Source organism: Emys orbicularis, chromosome 4, assembly GCF_028017835.1.
Source record: "Emys orbicularis isolate rEmyOrb1 chromosome 4, rEmyOrb1.hap1, whole genome shotgun sequence".
NCBI lineage: Eukaryota > Metazoa > Chordata > Testudines > Emydidae > Emys > Emys orbicularis.
This window is the reverse complement of record NC_088686.1, coordinates 25590315-25611782: the sequence shown is the minus strand read 5'-3', so window position 1 is coordinate 25611782 and position 21468 is coordinate 25590315. Positions and strand designations below refer to the sequence as shown.

The window sequence follows — 21468 nt, the reverse complement described above, 5'->3', positions numbered from 1 at the left end:
TCTTATGTAAATCAGAAAAGTCAAGAATTTGTAACAGGAAATATGAAGTTCTTCTTTGATTGCACTCCACTTCAGTGGTGTGTATGCCCACACACACCTCACACACATTCCACTTCAGGTATGTGTATGCCCAGTTCAGCAGAGTTGGAGACTTTTCCCTTAGTGGTGCCCATTCGGGCAGTGCATGTGCCCTCTGCTGCCTTGTGTTGCTGCATAATGGTATAAAGGGTGGCGCTGCCCTAGCCCATCCTCAGTTCCTTCTTACTGTGATCGGGCCTCTACCATTTACCAGAAGGATCAAAGAGAACACAAAGTTTGTTCACAGGCCTACAATTTCATATCTCTAACCAGCAAGCTTTCTCCCTCTGGGACTATGTAGTTTTCATAGAAGTTGTCAGAGTGTGTCAGGTAGGAATTCCAGGCCATCTTAGCAGTGGGCAAACTGATGGTTAGGATTCTTTGCAAGCTTCTTTAGATGGGGCAGATTTGGCAGCCAGAGCTCATGGAACTGAGGGGAGTCTGGGGCAGCTCTGCCCTTTATATCATCACGCAGTAGCATGAGGCAGCAGAGAGCCCATGTGTTGCCCCAATGGATACCACTAAAGGAAAAATCTCTAACACACACACACAGCTGAGGTGAAATGGACATGTGCAACACATCTTGAAGAAAAAAAGTTACAGAACTGGCTAGTAACTTTTTTCTATTTAATAAGAAATGGAGTGGGATACACAAATAAGATTGCAGTCCAGAATAACTCCATTTACTGTTTTGAGGTGAAAAGAGTGCACACTTTGTCAGGTTCTAAGCATCTACCAGATTCAGTTATTTCTAAATATAAGATGAATTGTAAAGAAATGTGAAGACCGACTGTAAATTTACAGACTAAGGGCCCAGTCCTTCAAGTACTTATGCATGTACTTAATTTTTAACATTTAAATCAATAAGACTACTTTCATATATTGTTACTTATATGCATAAGTGCTTGCAGGGTTGGACCAATATTGCATCCTTTTACAAGTGTCTCAGCAAACCAAAAATGTGTATGGGCAATATTTGAGACATTTCAATCAAGTGAGAAATGACCAGGTTTATTAGATACACATATAGATGCAAAACAGCTTCTTGGTCTTTTGGTATTTTGGGTATGGATAATATTGGCGTTTCTTTATAAAGGCAGGAGCTTATGAGATGTGGGGAGAAATTGATTACACTGATACAGAATACAGTACATGCACTGTGGGTGTTTAAGAAAATGGATGTTTAACAAGAATGAATCTTGAAAGTAAAGCTATGATTTTAGGGGGCTGGATTTTTCTCAGACGCCTTTGTTTTCTCACATCGTCTCAAAACATTCCTTTTCATTATAATTCCACAGATCTGAAGAAATAAATTATGCTTCCAGATAATGTAGATACATTCTGTATTTCTTGATAACACATTGAGATTACATTGTTTTCACACCATTTTGTTTAGATGACAGTGCCTCTGCTGCAAGCAGTATGGAGGTAACAGACCGCATTGCTTCTCTGGAGCAGCGTGTCCAGATGCAGGAAGATGACATCCAGCTGCTCAAATCTGCCCTGGCTGATGTGGTTCGACGTTTGAATATTACAGAGGAACAGCAGGCCATGCAGAACAAGAAAGGACCTACCAAAGGTTTGCATTTCAAATATATGTAAACAAATGTATTTAAAATTAGTCAAACATTTATATGTGTTAAAGTTTGTTATTACTTAAGTCTTTTAAAACACTCAGGATGAACAAGAAAAATTAAATTTAAAAACAAAATTCATAGCCTATTAAATAGAATACATAAAAAAACAAAAGTAAGTGTAGCAGTCTTTCAGAAGCTCACACAACCTATCGAATCATCTGCATTTTCTTACTGTTTTAATCTACATTTTTAATTTTCACACAATTCCTATTTGCTGCCTCTTGTCCAAAATTAGATCATAAACTCTTCAAGGAGTGGGTCATCTTCTGTGGACTGAAACCCCTATTTTGTCTTGGCAATACAGATGAAGCTGATCAGCCAGTGAAGATGGCTAAGCTGTCTTTAAGTATCTCGTACTAACCTAGCTTGATTCATGTTGTGCAGAATAATGTCAATAATATACAAAGGTAATAAAAAAAATTAAGTTGAGCATCCAGTATTACATAGATAGCTAAGGTTTGCTTCAACCAGAACGACATGGTGTAAGTGGTAGTAGTCTGATGTAGTCAGATTTGCTTGCTGTAAAAGTGTGGTGAGTTTGTTGCCATTTGAAAGTTATTCAAAAATGCATGGGTTTTTTCCCCTCTTTTGTTTTGTAATCTTAATAGAAGTAATTGTGGCAAGCTAGATGTGAAAACTGTGGCTAGGTTCACAAGCTCTCTGATACCTGAATTATGAAAGTATTTTCATTACAAGTGGGATATATGTTAACTTAAAATTAACTTTTTAAATTTATATTTGATGGAAAATATGCATTTTATGGTCTTGTAATTAAGTTACAGGGCTGAGAATCAGGGATCTGGACTTTCCTCCCAGGTCTACCACAGACCTTTTGTGTGACCTTGTGCCATCAATTACTTTTTAGGCCCTGATGCAGCAAAACAGTTGAGCACATGCTGTGGTGAATTAGGGCGTTTGTATGTTTTGGGGGGAAGGCCAGCAGCTCACTGTGGAACTAAATTAATGGGTCTTAAAACACACTAGTTCTTGGCTGGAACATGTTGAAGGAGTCCACACTATTATTGTTTTGTATCTCCTATTGTTGTTAGGGTTGCCAGGTTTTCGACTGGAACACCCGGTCGAAAAGGCGTCCTGGTGGCTCCGGACAGCACCGTCTGCACTGCTGACCGGGCCGTTTAAAGTCCGGTCGGTGGTGCAGCAGGGCTAAGGCAGGCTCCCTGGCTCCACGTGGCTCCTGGAAGCAGCCGGCAGGTCCTTACAGCCTCTAGACATAGGTGCGATCAGGGAAGCTCTGTGTGCTGTCCCCATCCCAAGTGCCAGCTCTGCAGCTACCATTGGCCAGAAACTGCGGCCAATGGGAGCTGCAGGGCCGGCACCTGTGGGTGCAGGCAGCGCGCACTGCGCAGAGCCGCCTGGCCGTTCCTCCGCCTAGGAGCCGGACATGTGGCCGCTTCTGGGAGCCGCGCAGAGCCAGGGTGGGCAGGGAGCCTGCCTTAGCCCCCTGTGCCACTGACCGGGAGCCATCTGAGGTAAGCGCACCCAGCTGGAGCTCGAACCCCCACCCACACCCCAACTCCCTGCTTCAGCCCTGAGCCTGCTCCCACACTCCACCCTGAACCCCTCATTTATGGCACCACCTTGGAGCCTGCACCCCCAGCCAGAGCCCTCACCCCCTTCCGCACCCTAACCCCTTGCCCCAGCCCAGTGAAAGTGAGTGATGGTGGGGGAGAGCGAGTGATGGAGGGAGGGGAGATGGAGTGAGTGGGGGTGGGGCCTCAGAGAAGGGGCGGAGAAAGGGGGCCTCAGGGAAGGGGTGGGGCAGGGCAAGGGTGTTCAGTTCTGTGCAGTTAGAAAGTTGGCAACCCTAATTGTTGTCCTTGCTTCTTTTGCTGCCAGAAACTGTTTAAGATCTGATAAAGTAAATACTACTATAAGTAGCTTCAGAGAAAAAAAAAGCTCCATTCCAACATAATTTTTGAGGGGCTAAGAAGCCCTATGTTACATTTACATTCAAAGTTCTTTGAGGTGAGAAAACAAAGGCCAGTAACTATTGTCAAATTGCAGCCAGATCAGTTCTTATTCTTAGGCTTCATGCCAGTGTCAGAAGTACAACTACAGAGCCAATCCTGCTTGCATTGAAGTTAATGGTGCATTGACTTTGGTAGGAGCAGAACTGGATGCTAATATAGCAGATAATTCTTTATGATGGCAACTTTCTAAGGAGTTTGTACCACATACTGCAGAGGAAGAGCTTCAACTAACATGAGCTGTTCGGCCATCACAAACTACTGAAATAAGTATCAGGGGGTAGCTGTGTTAGTCTGTATCTACAAAAACAACAAGAAGTCTGGTGGCACCTTAAAGACTAACAGATTTATTTGGGCATAAGCTTTCGTGGGTAAAAACCTCACTTCTTCAGACGTATACCGGAAACCTACTGACCGCTATATGTACCTACATGCCTCCAGCTTCCATCCAAGACACATCACACGATCCATTGTCTACAGCCAAGTCCTAAGATACAACCGAATTTGCTCCAATCCCTCAGACAGAGACAAACACCTACAAGAGCTTTATCAAGCATTCATAAAAGTACAATACCCACCGGGGAAGTGAGGAAACAGATTGACAGAGCAAGACGGGTACCCAGAAATCACCTACTACAGGACAGGCCCAACAAGGACAATAACAGAACACCACTGGCCATCACATACAGCCCCCAGCTAAAACCTCTCCAGTGCATTATCCACGATCTACAACCTATCCTGGAAAATGATCCCTCACTCTCTCAGACCTTGGGAGGCAGGCCAGTCCTTGCTTACAGACAACCCCCCAACCTGAAGCAAATACTCACCAGCAACTACACACCACACCACAGAAACACCAACCCAGGAACCAATCCCTGTAGCAAACCTCGTTGCCTACTCTGTCCCCATATCTACTCTGGCGACACCATCAGAGGACCCAACCACATCAGCCACACCATCAAGGGCTCATTCACCTGCACATCCACTAATGTTATATATGCCATCATGTGCCAGCAATGCCCCTCTGCCATGTACATTGGCCAAACGGGACAGTCCCTCCACAAAAGAATAAATGGACACAAATCGGACATCAGGAATGGTAACATACATAAGCCAGTAAGTGAACACTTCAATCTCCCTGGTCATTCTATTACAGATTTAAAAGTCACTATCATTGAACAAAAAAACTTCAGAAACAGACTTCAAAGAGAAACAGCAGAACTAAAATTCATTTGCAAATTTAACACCATTAATCTGGGCTTGAATAGGGACTGGGAGTGGCTGGCTCATTACAGAAGCAGCTTTTCCTCTCCTGGAATTGACATCTCCTCATCTATTATTGGGAGTGGACTATATCCACCCTGATTGAATTGGCCCTGTCAACACTGGTTCTCCACTTGCGAAGTAACTCCCTGCTCTCCATGTGTCAGTATATAATGCCTGCATCTGTAACTTTCACTCTATGCATCTGAAGAAGTGAGGTTTTTACCCACGAAAGCTTATGCCCAAATAAATCTGTTAGTCTTTAAGGTGCCACCAGACTCCTTGTTGTTTTTACTGAAATAAGTATTGATAATATTTGTGATTTCCTGCTAATTTCCAGAAATAGGTGCGACTATAAATATAATATAAAATTTATTTTTATCATGATATTTCACCTTCATCATCACTGTCTGCTTCCCCCATACCTCTGCGGGGATATAAAGTAGAATTAGAAGCATCTTAATAATTTGTTCCTTTTAGCAGTTTTGACAAAATGCTAAACTTCAGAGGTGGACATTTTTCTTATGAATTATAGGTAAAACTATTTTTGAACAAACTGCATACCTCAAACAGCTTAACAAAACAAAAGCAACAAAAATGCTTAACAATTTCCTTCATGTTAAAATTGCAGTTTACCTCACTTTTAGGAATAATTTAATAACTTCAGAGTGATAGTTTAGAGCAGCAGTGACTAACAGTGACCATTACAGGAGGGATTTGACTAGAGGGGGCCAAAGCTGGAACTGCAGACATCTTGTCATGAGAAGCTGATTGAGACTCAAACTTTTTCACATCAACTGCACCTTTAACCCCCAATGCCACAATTATTTAACAAAAAATTGAACTTGGATCTCAAACGCTCTCGTGCAAAAGACTGACACATAACAGTCAGGATTTGAAGTGCAGTATATCTTGTTTCATGCAGATATTCAACAATTCAAATCAGAGGTGTCATGTTGGGGCCCACCTGAGAGAAAGGTAAACTCACAGCTCAACTTTTAAAACCTGGCACTGGGTATTGCAGTGGACAGCAGATTCTAGAACCACTGCAGACTGCTCAAATTTTCCCATGGCACAATAGTTAACTTTGCTTGGTTTAAAGCCTAATGAATTCCAATTTTAGACAGCACAACGAAGCTAAGCTCAAGATAAAATCAAGTATTGTTTGTGTCAATGTTGTATGAGCACTTGTGTGATCTTTCATGTAGTTAAAAAATACATGTAAGGAAACTTCAGTTGCTTACCTAGTCCAGTTAGGATTTCATTTACTAATGGCTTTTAAAAAATTTAATTAGCCTATTATGTAGAGTTTTTATGACTTCCTGCCTTTTATTTTTGTTTGTTATTCTTTCCTTTTTTCAATTATTGGTTTGTTTGTAATCTTAATAGCCCTATTAATCCATAGATCAGAGTATGACTAAAAAAGCAGCTGCTGCTGAGCCTGATAAACATGTTAGTGCTGCTACCACAGGTAAGACCCTGAAGCAACAGAACTTGCAAAATAAATATGTAACAACTGACAAAACTATAATATGAATGAGTGAATTATTAGCAAGCTAACAGTACTGACATGTTTTGAACTATTTGACAGCTATAGCTATTTAGAATAACTATAATAAATAAAACTAAAAAGCCACAGAGTACATAACTGATTGATTAAAGAATTTAAAAAGAGTTAATTATGTAGCATGTAAGAATTCCAGATTATTGCTGTACTGCACTCCCTTTTCACTCTAACTTTGTAGTAGTAACAGGGATAGAACTTGGATCCTTATGCTCCAGAAGCACAGGTGCTTGCCACTTGATTAGAAGGTGAATCTCCATTAGCTGGTAACAGTATAGCATTTATGACATACTGTGGAATAATTCTGATTCCATCAAAGTAGGAAGGTAGGTACACACTTAGCCAGCTCATTTCAACACTTTTTAATAGGTTTGGGTATTTATACATGTATCCAATTATGAAAACACAGATGCTGTTTGTCAGCATGTTAACAAAAGCACATCTAGCCAAACTGCAATTGGAACTTTTGCAAAACAGAATCATGTGAGTATTTATATGGCCACGACATTGGTGTTATGAAAAGACCATCGGATGATTAATGACCACAAGTTTTCAGGACATTGGTTTCATATGTCAACCACAAGGTAGCACCTCCATATTAAAAATAAATGAATACATGAAGAGCAGATTTATATTTTAATGTTATTAGAAAACGTTGTTTTGGTGTCTAATTTGCATTGCAAGATGCACAAATCCAATTTTTGTTAGTATCTGTAATACTTTCTGTTCTGGTATTCACATGATTTAGTGCTGTCTTCTTGTCAAATGTGCTGCAGGCTTTCATACTCAAAATGGACTTCAGTGCTCAGACATGTTGGCTAAAGTCAGTTAACATGCACAAACATATGAAAGCTTGTTTTGTTCAGAGTTGGAAAACCTGAGGTCTGCAAGGCAGTAATGACTGAGAAGCTTACAACCATCATATTCCAATGTTTTAGAAGCTAGAAAGAGTTGTTAACATAGTATAATCGGGAATCGTGCAGTTTTTTTCTTAGTGCTTTTAAAAGAGTGATTTGTTTCATTGGTGTCAGTCTGTTAGGACTCTTCCTCATTTCAGTGTGTCCTCGGAGCATCCTCTGAGTCCTTTTAGATGTAATCTACATTCCCACTAGGAGCATGAGAAAAGAATTAACTTCTTTCCTCAACGAATAGGGTTTAATGCCAAAACCGAGTTACCAAGTTCAATGGGGCAGTGATTGAAAGCTTTTAGTTTGTAGAAATAAAACCAGGGTAGTCTATTAAAGCTCGGGGCCCCATTATTCTAGGCATTGTACAGACACATAGGAAAACATGGTCCCTGGCCAGAATTTACAAACTAAGACCCCAGTCCTGCTATTTACTGCATGTCCATGTGGAACCCCTTTGACTTCAGTGGGGCTCCATGCTGGTCCCACTGGCTGCGTTTCACTGCTCCAGGCTAATGAGGGCTGCGGGAAGCGGCGCGGGCCGAGGGATGTGCTGGTCACCCTTCCTGCAGCCCCCATTGGCCTGGGACGGCGAACCGCAACCAGTGGGAGCTGCGATTGGCCGAACCTGCTGACGCAGCAGGTAAACAAACTGGCCTGGCCCACCAGGTGCTTTCCCTGGCGGGTCACATGCCAAAGGTTGCCGATCCCTGCCTTAGTACCTACTCTAGAAACAGAATGGACATCTATGATGGGGTAGTCTGCCCCCGTAAGGGTGCCAGTCAGCCCATCCCTGGTCATGTGACATGGCTGTTTAAAACGTTGGAAACTTTCTGGTGTATGCAAAGGCCTAGGAAGTAAGCTGTATTGGGGGAGAGGAAGTGGTCCCAGGAATAAGTGTTAATTTGGAGACAGTCACTTACTGTTTCTTTAAGGGCCAGGATCAGGAGCCTTGCAGAGTGGTCAGGGTAAGAATCCCCTCTCACCCAATCAGTTGGGAATGATCTGGGAGAAGGGGACTAGCATGTACGCCACCTCCTCTCTCATAGCAGGGCAGAGATCAGCAGGAGAAGGCTGACCTGCGGAATCCTCCAAGATAGAGGACTGATTGGGAAAAGGCACCCACCTGAGGGTGAAGCTGGCTAAAGCCTTGTAACTTAGAATCATAGAAGATTAGGGTTGGAAGAGACCTCAGGAGGTCATCTAGTCCAACCCCCTGCTCAAAGCAGGACCAACCCCAACTAAATCATCCCAGCCAGGGCTTTGTCAAGCTTGGCCTTAAAAACATCTAAGGATGGAGATTCCACCACCTCCCTCGGTAACCCATTCCAGTGCTTCACCATCTTCCTAGTGAAATAGTGTTTCCTAATATCCAACCTAGACCTCCCCCACTGCAACTTGAGACCATTGCTCCTTGTTCTGTCAACTTGCCCAAACCATTACCCCAGCTCCATAGAAGAGATCCAGTGGAGATTCCTGTCTGGAGTAGGGAGATCTGATTGCCTGAACCACAACCCCAGCTCCAGGAGGAGGGCCGAGGTGAGCCCCTGCCTGAAAAAGATAGCGCATGACCTGCATGGCTCATAACCTCAGCTCCAAGAAGAGAGCTGGGGATGGGTGGGGGTGGAATCCTGCTTTAAGGAAGGAAACAATACAGATGGTTTGAAACATAACCTGGTGAGTGCCAGAGAGGCTGAGAAGCCCCTGGGAGTGGAGCAGGGGCTCACAATACAGGCAGAGGAGAAGCCACCCACAGAATCTCAGGAGGAGAGTACCTTAGGGTTGAACCAGGGAAACAGTATACAGGAGGAGCTCAATAGAAAGCAGGCCAGGAAAACAGTATAGGGTTGGGGAGAGATTGGCGTAACCACTTTATACTGGGCCTTGGCCTGGAACGTAGGGAAGAGGCAGGACTGGGTTCCCCTACCAAACTCAGCAAGAGGGTTTATTAAGGACTGGACCAAGTTGGCCAAACCCAAAGAGACCAGGGGCTGCATGCCCCAGTTAGGAAGACTGGCCTCCTGAAGCACTGGACTTTTCAGCACCCTGAAAGGGGACAGGACTACCAACAACCCAACTGGAGGACTGAGGTCTTGACAAAGGACCAACAAGTGAGCTAGACAGCAAAAGCTCCATCTGAATGTTGACTTCTTCTCACGGGATCGTGAAGAGCAGTTGGGGGAGGGGAGGCAGACCTCAAATGGAGTCATAAGGGGGAGGATTTGTGAAAGAGCAGAGAAACTGCTGCCTGGCACAGCAGGGGTTAAAGAAAACCTGTGGGCTCAGCTAGCCACGCTCCGCTATACCTGCAGCCAATGCCAGGCCCGGAGGGGGGAGAAAAGGAAGGAGCCTGGCTCAGTTGGGGGCTGTCTGTCAAGATCTCCTGAGGCACCCCGACTTGAGCGAAGATCCTCATAAGCTTCATAGTCACTGTTTTGGAATTCATGGAGCATAATGGCATGGCTTTCACGTCTAAAGCACGATATGTGGTCTGTGCTACCCCGATTAAGTATGGGGCCAGCACTGCAACCCATTGGTCTCGGGGCTACCATGGCTATCCGCTCAAAAGTTTCTAAGGAAGCCTCGGGATCATCCTCAGGCCCCATTTTGGTAAACCGGATAGGGGCAGGGTTAGCTGACTCTGCTGGAGCACTGAGTCGCAGTATGGAGGCCACCTGCTGGACTAGCTGCTGCTGCTGCTGCTGGGCTGCCAATTCACGAATTAACTGCTGCTGCTGGGTGGCCATCTGCTGCAGGAGTTGTTGCTGTTGCTGTTCATGGTGGGTGTTTTGCTCGGCCATCCATTTCAGCAGCTGTTCCATCTCCATTCAAGGTCTTTCCTTTTGTTTGGACTTTTGCTTTTTTTTTAATTCCCTTCAGCAGGGACTAGGGCGATACCCGTGTTCTCCACCACCTGTGATAGAGCCTTCGGTGGCCAGGCAGCCTAGTGGCTAGATCATTGGTCAGCTAGGTTGGAGGGGGACCCAGACTCTCCCCAGGGCCCTGTGTAGTTCACACCCCCTAAACAGGTTGATGGATCTGCCTCTCTGCCGGGGGGTTCAAGACCCACTTCCCTGGGCTGCTACTTATTAGAGTCTCTTTATTTTGGGTATGGCCCCATTAGTTCAATTACCCCACAGTTGGGGCTTAGCTGCAGGCTCCCCTTGGCAGGGGAAGGTTTCCTTGCCTCCAGTGGCTGTGTTGACTGTACGGTCACTGATCCATCCCTTCAGGCAGGCAAACAGAGAGCTCCTGCTTCCTTGTCAGACAGCCCCCAACTGAGCCAGACTCCCTCCTTTTCTCCCCCCTCCAGGCCTGGCATTGGCTGCAGGTATAGCAAGGCGGTGCTAGCTGAGCCCACAGGTTTTCTTTAACCCCGGTTGTGCCAGGCGGCAGTTTCCCTGCTCCTTCACAGGAGCAAAGCTCATGAAGTCGTATGGGCTTCCCGGACGTGTACTTTGGGATGCAGGAAAGGGGTGCCAGTTGTGAAACAGCCCAGCAGCTGAGACTTGCTACCGGACTAGCTGCTTCCAGCATTTTAATGATTGTTTACATTTTATATAGCATCTTTTTGTATGGATGGATTCTAAAGTTCTTTACAAACTGATATATCAACTATTTACCTAAACCATTTGATGGGCATCAAGCACAGCAACTGTTTAAAACAGCCTAGCTCTACTACATTTTAGGGCAGGATTTAAAATGGAAGGAGAATTTAAATAGGCAGAATATAATTTTCAGAACTAGAATTTTGCAAGGAGATTGAAGTTACATTTCTGGTCTTGTAATAATAATAGTAATAATAATAATTATTAATAATTGGATCTTTTAATGATAACAGTTGGTTAGAACCTGGGTTTTATAGCTTCGCTGAGAGATGGTATCTCCAATAGTAATGCACCTTGTAATATCAGACTGAGGTATTGGTTAAATACTAATTTTAGAGGGAAGAGAATGCCTCCTGAATCACACTTCTCCTGAAGATGCCTTCTTTTGGTTAGTGTCTTCCTCTAAACCCAAAGACTTTGTTACCTTTAGAAAGGTGGATGGAGATGACCTAGCCCAGCCAGTAGCTCCACTCTCCTCACAGTTAGGAAGACCCCAAGTAAGGAAGAACTTGAAGTAATTTGTAGCAGAAGTTATGGGAGGTAAAGTTCCATCAAAGTTCAGATAGCTCTATGAACGTTGCAGTTCTTTGCTTTTTTTCTGTAGATAGAGAAAACTAGCTATGTTGAAAGCAGCTGATATAAATACATGAAGAAAGTTACTAAGTTCATATTTGTTAATTATTTACGTAAATTAAGAGAAGCCGTTTAAAATCCAGCTGTGGAATTAAAAGATCCTGTTTCAAAACACTTTCTCTAACAGTATTTCCTTATCTTTATATTTTCTATTGTTCACAGCCTTAACCATTGTTTGTTAACTAACATATGGTTGATTTGAATGAAAATCTTTGATAAAAACTGTTCCAAAATTAATTACGCATATGGTGTGTACCTAATTTATTTTTCTATATTGTGTTTTTTTTGTCAAGATGACATGAGAGTAGAACATCTCCATGTTCTATTGATTCCAATGGCATTTTCTCACTTGAAAAATATATAACATATATATCTACCCTGTTTGCTGGGTTCTCAATCACAAAGCCACATACTTAAAAGCAAGTTTTTAATGCAGTATATAGACCAGTGGTTCTCAGACTTTTGTATTGGTGACCCCTTTCACACAGCAAACCTATGAGTGCAACCCCCCCCTTACAAATTAAAAACACATTTTTTATATTTAACACTATTATAAATGCTGGAGGCGAAGCGGGTTTTGGGGTGGAGACTGACAGTTCGCAACCCCCACATAATAACCCTGAGGAGTCATGACCCCCAATTTGAGAACCCCTGACGTAGACCTTGGGAAAGCTTGTTGCATAAGCAACAGTGTATAGCTTCTTTATTGAAGAACACAGGCCTCTCAGAAGGCTATTCGCCTTTCTTTCTGGTGCTACGTTGAACATGCTCTAGAAGGGAAGTGGATTTATTTTTTTGGAGAGTGGGGTGATTTAGGGTTGCTCATGTAAGCAGTCCCATTGTACTCCAGTAGCTCTCAAAATGAGTAGAGTTGCAGAATTAGGCCCTTAAGCAGTACAAAGGTTATTTCACTTATGTCATTATGAATATGTTTAACAATAAAAATGATTTACCCCTTGTAAACTGAGATTTAGCAAGTGAAATTTCAGAAATGTGACTACAGGCTTATTGTAATGAGAGATTTCTGAATGCAATAAATTATTCAAGCTGTAACTTGTTACTAGTTTAATATTCAGTTTAAATTCTTATAGGAAGCCTATTCCAAAATGATTTCCTTACAATAAATAGGGCTATGGCTGAAGTTTAGTTAATTTGTCCCTGTTTAATTTTTAATCCCTACTTTACTGAAACAAAGTTAACACTTCAAAAGCATGTGTGAAATGTGTGTAACCTTTTTTGTTGTCTGCAGAAATAAAAAGTGACCTTTTCAGTGCAAGCTGTGATTTTACCATCTGCTTGTCTTACAGCTAGACCGTTGGTACAAACACTGCCATTAAGGACAACTGTTAATAATGGAACCGTGTTACCAAAGAAACCAAGTGGCTCTCTACCTTCCCCATCAGGAACCAGGAAGGAAACTGTGTCACCAGCAACAAAGAGGTATGGAGAAACTTGAAATACGTGTAAGGATATTAAATTAATTGAGAAAGTAGTAAATGTCATTGTTACGCTTTTATAAGAGCATGAATGTGCAGTTTTTCTCTCTTTAGATAACACTTTCAAAGCAATGGTTTAGATAATTTAAAGTGATTTACAGTTAAAATCTTGTAAAAATACTTACAACATCTTTCTATTCATACCAAGTTAATTAATCAGGCCTAATGTTATTGCAGTAAATACCATAGAAATACACAATGATTAGTCTATTATTTATGTGTTTCTTTCTTGATTCTGCAGTCTTGTAGATTAAGAGTAGGAAATTTCTGCTTTGGATTTCAGAACACGTTCTGAAAAGTAATACCAGGGTTCTTTGTTTTAGACAATAGAAGAAACAAAATCTGGGGAAGGCATGCGGTCCCGTGACAAAGTCATATAATGCTATTGGTCACTTTTTCTCAGTAAAATTATTTTATGTAGAAATCTAATTTGCTGTGTTGTACAAGGAAATTCACTTATTTCAAACCACATCTAGCAAATTCTTATACCAGTGAAAGAAACCCTGCTCTGACTTCTTACTATTAACATGTATTTAAGTCCCTTTAAAAAATTCCTTAAATGTCTTGGGTGTGGTTTAAAAATTAGTATGCTTCATATTTGTGTATTCCTTTGCATAGCCAAGCTCTGGGAAACTTAGTGGGGTGGGTGGAACAGGTTCAATTTGGGCAAACCAGAGATGCACTACAGAGCCAGTCTGTTATGCCCCCTGGTGCAAAAGATAAGATTCTGTGTATGATTGATTTTTCCTTCTACATTCCCCTACCTTGAATGGCAAACCAGCTTTGGGTGGTAGTAATACTATCAGTCTGTGGAAGGCAGATTGTAGAGATAAGAATAGCAATGTGTCCAGAAATTACTTGTGTTTGTAGAGGATACAGATTTTACATTAAACATGAGGTAGAAACCAATGATGTGCTATGATGGAAACCAGCCATTGACATGATGAAAGGGGAGTGTTGCTGATTACCCAGAATGCTCAAGTTATTGTCACCACAAAGCTCTCAGCACAAAGTGGCTTATACTCTACACCACACAGTGATAGAATCAGTAAACATCACGCTGTTGTTTCTACCTACCTGAGATGGAGCTGACCTCTATGACCTGGGGGCTCAGTGCAGTTGCAGGTTCAGCAGTATTGTTTGAACCAGCCCTGCTGATGGGAAGGCAAGATAAATTTAAATGGGTGAAATGTCATCAGAATGTTTAAAAGTAGATGAGAACCTATTTTAAAAAGGAAAAACTGTTTTTAGTGTTTCAGAAGTAAAGTAACACCGATTTGTATATACTGCATTTTTAGAGTGTTTAATTTTATTCATCATAATTCCTTTCCCTAGCACTAGTAAAGAAGAGTTGTTGCACATAGTAATTGCAAAATAAAATGCAGCATATGAGTATTAACACACTTCAGATGTACACGTAGAGTGTTATTTCATGCTCTGCCTCTAAGGGTATGTCTACACTATGAAATTAGGTCGATTTTATAGAAGTCGATTTTTAGAAATCGATTTTATACAGTCGATTGTGTATGTCCCCACTAAGTGCATTAAGTCAGCGGAGTGCGTCCTCACTACCGTGGCTAGCATCGACTCACTGTGCACTGTGGGAAGCTATTTCACAGTTCCCGCAGTCTCCACTGCCCACTGGAATTCTGGGTTAAGCTCCCAATGCCTGATGGGGCAAAAACATTGTCGTGGTTTGGTTTTGGGTACATGTCGTCAGTCTCCCTTCCCTCCCTCTCTCCCTCCCTCCCTCCCTCCCTCCCTCTATGAAAGCAGCTGCAGACAATTATTTTGTGCCTTTTTTCCTGGGTTACCTGTGCAGACGCCATAGCACGGCAAGCATGGAGCCCGCTCAGCTCACCGCTGCTGTTGCGAGCATTGTAAACACCTTGCGCATTATACTGCAGTATGTGCAGAATCTGGCTAAGAGACGGCAGCACGAGGACAATTGTGAGGAGGACATGGACACAGACATTCCTGAAAGCGTGGGATGTGGCAATTGGGACATCATGGCGGCAGTGGGGCTTGTTGATACAGTGAAACGCCGATTCTGGGCCCAGCAAACAAGCACAGACTGGTGGGACCGCATAGTGTTGCAGGTGTGGGATGATTCCCAGTGGCTGCGAAACTTTTGCATGCATAAGACCACTTTCCTGGAACTCTGTGAGTTGCTTTCCCCCGCCCTGAAGTACAGGAATACCAAGATGAAAGCTGCCCTGACAGTTGAGAAGTGAGTGGCAGTAGCCCTGTGGAAACTTGCAACGCCTGACTGCTACCGGTCAGTCGGGAATCAATTTGGAGTGGGCAAATCTACTATGGGGACTGCTGTGATTCAAGTAGCCAATGCAGTCACTAACGTTCTGCTATCAAGGGTAGTGACTCTGGGAAATATGCAGGTCATAGTGGATGGCTTTACTGCAATGGGTTTCCCTAACTGTGGTGGGGCAATAGACGGAACGCATATCCCTATCTTGGCACTGGACCACCTTGCCAACCAGTACATAAACTTCAAGGGGTACTTCTCAATGGTGCTGCAAGCACTGGTGAATCACAAGGGACGTTTCACCGACATAAACGTGGGATGGCCGGGAAAGGTGCATGGCGCTCGCATCTTTAGGAACTCCGGGCTGTTTGAGCAGCTGCAAGAAGGGACTTACTTCCCAGACCAGAAAATTACTGTTGGGGATGTTGAAATGCCAATAGTTATCCTTGGAGACCCAGCCTACCCCTTGCTCCCATGGCTCATGAAGCCATACACAGGCAGTCTGAACAGTAGTAAGGAGCAGTTCAACTATAGGCTGAGCAAGTTCAGAATGGTGGTAGAATGTGCCTTTGGATGTTTCAAAGCTCACTGGAGCTGTTTGTTGACTAGGTTAGACCTCAGCGCAACCAATATTCCCATTGTTATTACTGCTTGCTGTGTGCTCCATAGTATCTGTGAGAGTAAGGGGGAGACATTTATGGCGGAGTGGGAGGTTGAGGCAAATCGCCTGGCTGCCAATTTTGAACAGCCAGACACCAGGGCAATTAGAAGAGCACAGGTAGGTGCGCTGCGCATCAGAGAGGCTTTGTAAACCAGTTTCATGACTGGCCAGGCTACGGTGTGACAGTTGTGTGTGTTTCTCCTTGATGCAAACCCGCCCCCTTTGTTGATTTTAATTCCCTGTAAGCCAACCATCCTCCCCCTTTCGATCACAGCTGGCAAAGGAAATAAAGTCACAATTGTTTTGAAACCATGCATTCTTTGTTTATTAATTTTAAAAAAGGGAGATAACTGATAAGGTAGCCTGGGTCGGGTAGGGTGGGGTGGGAGAGGAGGGAAGGACAAGGCCACATTGCTTATTGTAGCCACACTACAAATCAAAACTGTTTGAATGACAGCCTTCTGTTGCTTGGGCCATCCTCTGGAGTGGAGTGGCTGGGTGCCCGGAACCTCTCCCCTGCCCCGCGTTCTTGGGCATCTGGGTGAGGAGGATATGGAACTTGGGGAGGAGAGCAGGCGGTTGTACAGTGGATGCAGCAGTGGTCTGTGCTCTTGCTGGCTTTCCTGCAGCTCCACCAGATGCCTGAGCATGTCCGTTTGCTCCCCCATTAGCCTCAGCATCGCATCCTGCTTCTTCTCATCGCGCTCACTTAATGCTTTCCTGGACTCTGCCACTGAATGCCTCCATGCATTCAGCTGTGCCCTATCAGTGCAGGAGGACTGCATGAGCTCGGAAAACATGTCATCGCGAGTGCGTTTTTTTCGCCTTCTAATCTGCGATAACCTCAGGGACAGAGATGATTGGGGGAGCATAGAAACATTTGCACCTGCGGGGGGATAAAAAGGGAGAGTAAAATTTAAGATGATACATTTCTGAGAACAAAAGGGAGACTCTTTCACAGTGAATCAAGCAATTCACAGCAGACAGCACGTGTGCTTTAGGTACAAGGTCACATTTTGCCTTTTATATTGAGCGCTTGCCGGTATGGTGACACATCACACACGGCTGGGCAACAGAATTCGGTTTCCAGGCAGCCATGGTAAGCCAAAGGGTACGCGGGTTTGGCTTCTAACGTCCTCCTAAACGTGTGGGAATGTTTTTAAACTGCAGCGCCCTCCTTTCCCATAGCAAGTAATGCCAGTTGTGTGTACCATTTAAAAGGAGGGGCTGCGGTTTTCGGGTGGATGTGCAGCACACACCTCTCCCCAGCCATCCATGTGGCTATTTGGGATGATCCCTTCACCCCTCCCCCTGCCGCGTGGCTATTTTCAGGGATGGTCCCTTTTAGCCAAGCGCAAACAGCCCAGCATGAACGGGGTCCTTTTACTGTTCCCTTACAAAAATTCCCCTATTACAACCAGGTGACCATGAATGATATCACTCTCCTGAGGCTAACACAGAAAGATATAGACCGAATGTTGCTTGAATATGACCAAAACCCAGGACCATTCGCTGCCAAGCTTTGTGCTGCAATGATTCCAGACTACTTGCTACTGGCTTGGCGTGGTTAAGTGTCCTACCATGGAGGACGAAATAAGGCAGCCCTGCCCAGAAACCTTCTGCAAAGGCTTTCAGAGTACCTCCTGGAGAGCTTCATGGATATGTCCTGGAGGATTTCTGCTCCATCCCCAGACACGTTAACAGACTTTTCCAGTAGCTGTACTGGCCGCGAATGCATCCCAAGTCTTCCGGGCAAATCAAACATTAAACACTATTGCTTTTAAACCCTGTACTGTAGTTACAAATGTGCACTCACCAGAGGTGCCTTCTCCACCTTCAGGGTCGGGGATCCCGCTTTGGGAGGGTATTGGCTCCAGGGTGATGAAAAGGTCCTGGCTGCCGGGGAGAACAGATTCACCGCTTGCCTGCTGCGCGTTCTCCTCCTCCTCCTCCTCTTCCTCTTCCTCATCCACAGAATCCTCCTCCGTGTTGCGTGAGACTCCCCCCTTGCAGGTGTCTACGGACAATGGTGGGGTAGTGGTAGGGTCCCCCCCTAGAATGCCATGCAGCTGATCATAGAAGCAGCATGTATGGGGCTCTGACCCAGAGCAACCGTTTGCCTCCTTTGTCTTTTGGTAGGCTTGCCTGAGCTCCTTGACTTTCACATGACACTGCTGTGTGTCCCTGTTGTAGCCTCTGTCCATCATGCCCTGTGCGATTTTGGCATATATATTAGCATTTCTTCTTTTTGATCGGAGTTCTGCCTGCACAGATTCTTCTCCCCATACAGCAATCAGATCCAGTGTCTCCCGTTCACTACATGCTGGAGCTCGTTTGCGATTCTGGGGGGACTGCATGGTCACCTGTGCTGCTAAGCACGCCACGCTGACCACACAGGAAATGAAATTCAAAAGTTCCCGGGGCTTTTCCTGTGTACCTGGCTAGTTGAAAGTGTTGTCCAGAGTGGTCACATTGGAGCACTCTGGGATAGCTCCCGGAGGCCGATAACGACGATTTGCGTCCGCATTACCCCAAATTCGACCCAGCAAGGTCGATTTTAGTGCTACTCCCCTCACCGGGGAGGAGTACAGAAGTCGATTTTAAGAGCCCTTTAGGTCGACGGAACGGGGTTTCTTGTGTAGACGCATTTATTATAAAATTGACCTAATGCGGCTAAATTCGACCTAACCCTGTAGTGTAAACCAGGGCTAAGAGGTGCAGAACAGAAAGAACTTGCAGCCCAGGGCTGGGGGTGGCTAAGATGGGTTTTAAATCATTCTGGCACTTTCCTGATTCTGACAGCCCCACAGGCTAACCCCTGCAGCCTATATGCCTCATCATTCCCTGGAATCCCTGCTGTGTTAGCTATGTGCTGCAGCCTTACCCTTCCATAGCTTTCCCCCCAGCATATCCCCTGTGCTAGGGCTTGTTCGAGGACAGCCTGTGGTTGTCTTCCTCAGTTTCTGTTCTATGGAAATTCTTCACTGGCCGTTCTACCCAGCGTGAGGGGGCCAGAGGGGGGATGAGAGTCTCACCCATAGATTTTAAATAAACAGTGAAAAAATAACCTGAGACGCCTCCACATGGGAGAAGAAACAGTAGACATAGGCAATCTTGCCTGTTAACTGGATGCTTATTAAGACAGTGTTATTTCTCTCATTCTCACAGAAATATAATTTATAAATTCAGGTACTATAGTATGTGAGATAATTGTTTCTTTTAAAAAATCATTTTTTGAAATGAACCGGTACAATGTCATGTAGTTATAAGTAATTTTCACTTTATAGATTCTAAAATGTAGGTTTTAATATAGAATTTGCTACTTTCAAATTTATTTAAGTCTGTCTTTCAGAAATTGATATTGTACAGTGTTACAGTTCATCATGTAACTAAACTTCAGGAGGAATAGATATTTTAAAAAGCTACTTCTTCAATGAATTTCTGTGAAAGGAAGACTGTTTTTACTTCGTAGATTATTGTCCACTGCTGAAAGCTTTTGATATTGACCCCAAAATTAACTGGTAGAATTCCCAGTTTTTATGGTAAATTATGCTCCAGATATTCCATATTTGGAGTAGCTTTACTCTGAATAAGTATTTTATGCTTACAAATGGTGAGAAAAATGAATTCATTAACTGTTTTACATTTATATTGGGCCATTCCATATTCAAATACTATGGAAGAGCATGTGTGTGATACAAATGAAAAGGTGTCAGCAAAAAGGAACTTTTTTTTTCATAACCTCTTTATTTGCATTTAGAAGCTTAACTTGTTCCTTCATTTATATAATATGTGTAATTTTAAAGAAACCATTCTGTGCTGACTTCAGCTAGTAAAAACAAAAACAAAAGATCATTGTTCTTTTTACACTGAAGGATTTGAAAACATTCAGCTGCTTGTAAACTTAGATATTCTAGAAGCAATCCACCGCATAGTGGCAATGCTTTGTGTTCCCAATTAAAATCTAGATTTTGGAGCTGATTTGGGATAGCTTTGTTTCCATTAGACAAAAGTAAAAGAGGAGAAAATGTAGGGGAAAAGAATACAGGCCATATCTTGCTCAGTAGGGATTCTGGTGTAGTCTATAGATTAGCATATATCTTAGCTTTCAAAAGGAAACAATCACTCATTCTCTCTGCTTGAGGAGATTGTAAGATATCACAATGGGGCAAAACTGTGAGGACTGGAGATCAAAATAAAGAAACTGGTACAAAAAAGAACACTATAAAAAGCATGGTTTTGTACAGAGTATAAAATACTTTAATATGATACATTCCTGTTGCTTCCAAACTAGCAACACATGCCCTCTGAGAAATTGCTCTATCTCTTGGAATTAATGTACTACATTCTGTACTGGAGCAACAGTGACTTTTAACTGGCATAAATACAAACTCAATTTGCAGTTTCAATTAATTCTTCTGTTTTAATACCTCAACTATCAAGAAAAAAGTTTTTAAATAAATGGAAAATAAACACAAACATTCTCTCTAAAGTGAACTTTGGGTGGCAAAACTAATCTATTACATGGCGTCACTAACAATAGAAGATATTAATGTATCACACTCAAAGGCATAATGCAATTAAAGCCATAAAAGAGTTCTTGAATTTATTCTAATTAATTTAAATGAAGGTGAGGGTGCATGTTAGACAAAAATGTGAAATATATTATTATAAGTATTGTAATAACTTTAGTTAGAGTTTTAACCAAATTGTGCACCATTTAAAATTACCTTAATTGGGTTTGGCAAATTTTCTGATTCAAATTTTGACCTCACTTCAACATTGTGGGTCTGAAAGCTCAGCTTGAACTTGAATATTATTAGATTCCTGTTTCATTTAGGGGAGAGAGAGAGAGAGAGTGTGTGTGTGTGTGTGAGAGAGAGAGAGAGGCAGAGAGAGGAGAGAAAAATTCCAGTGGAAATATAGATACAGCAGGCCTGGTTCTCTTCTCTGATGTTTGTACATAGAATCATAGAATATCAGGGTTGGAAGGCACCTCAGGAGGTCATCTAGTCCAACCCCCTGCTCAAAGCAGGACCTAATCCCAACTAAATCATCCCAGCCAGGGCTTTGTCAAGCCTGACCTTAAAAACCTCTAAGGAAGGAGATTCCACCACCTCCCTAGGTAACCCATTCCAGTGCTTCACCACCCTCCTAGTGAAAAAGTTTTTCCTAATATCCAACCTAAACCTCCCCCACTGCAACTTGAGACCATTACTCCTTGTTCACATCAGGGTAAAGTCAATGGAGTTACACCAATATAAACTTTGGAAATTTCAGTAAGCCAACTAGAATATTTTCTTCTGGGGTTACCCCCATTAGCCAGGCTAACACAGCCCAGGTTTCCCGTTTAGTTAGCAAAACACTTCACT

General features: G+C 43.2%; 1 protein-coding gene across 2 annotated transcripts in view; it reads left to right on the top strand.

Moving 5' to 3' along the window:
* EML1 (EMAP like 1) overlaps nucleotides 1-21468 on the top strand; it is a 122208-nt gene that overhangs the window by 48120 nt on the left and 52620 nt on the right. For both annotated transcript variants that reach the window (XM_065404518.1, XM_065404517.1), the window contains exons 2-3: nucleotides 1475-1657; nucleotides 12984-13116. In XM_065404518.1, coding sequence (XP_065260590.1) covers nucleotides 1475-1657; nucleotides 12984-13116 — 316 coding nt within the window. The remainder of the gene's footprint in view (nucleotides 1-1474; nucleotides 1658-12983; nucleotides 13117-21468) is intronic.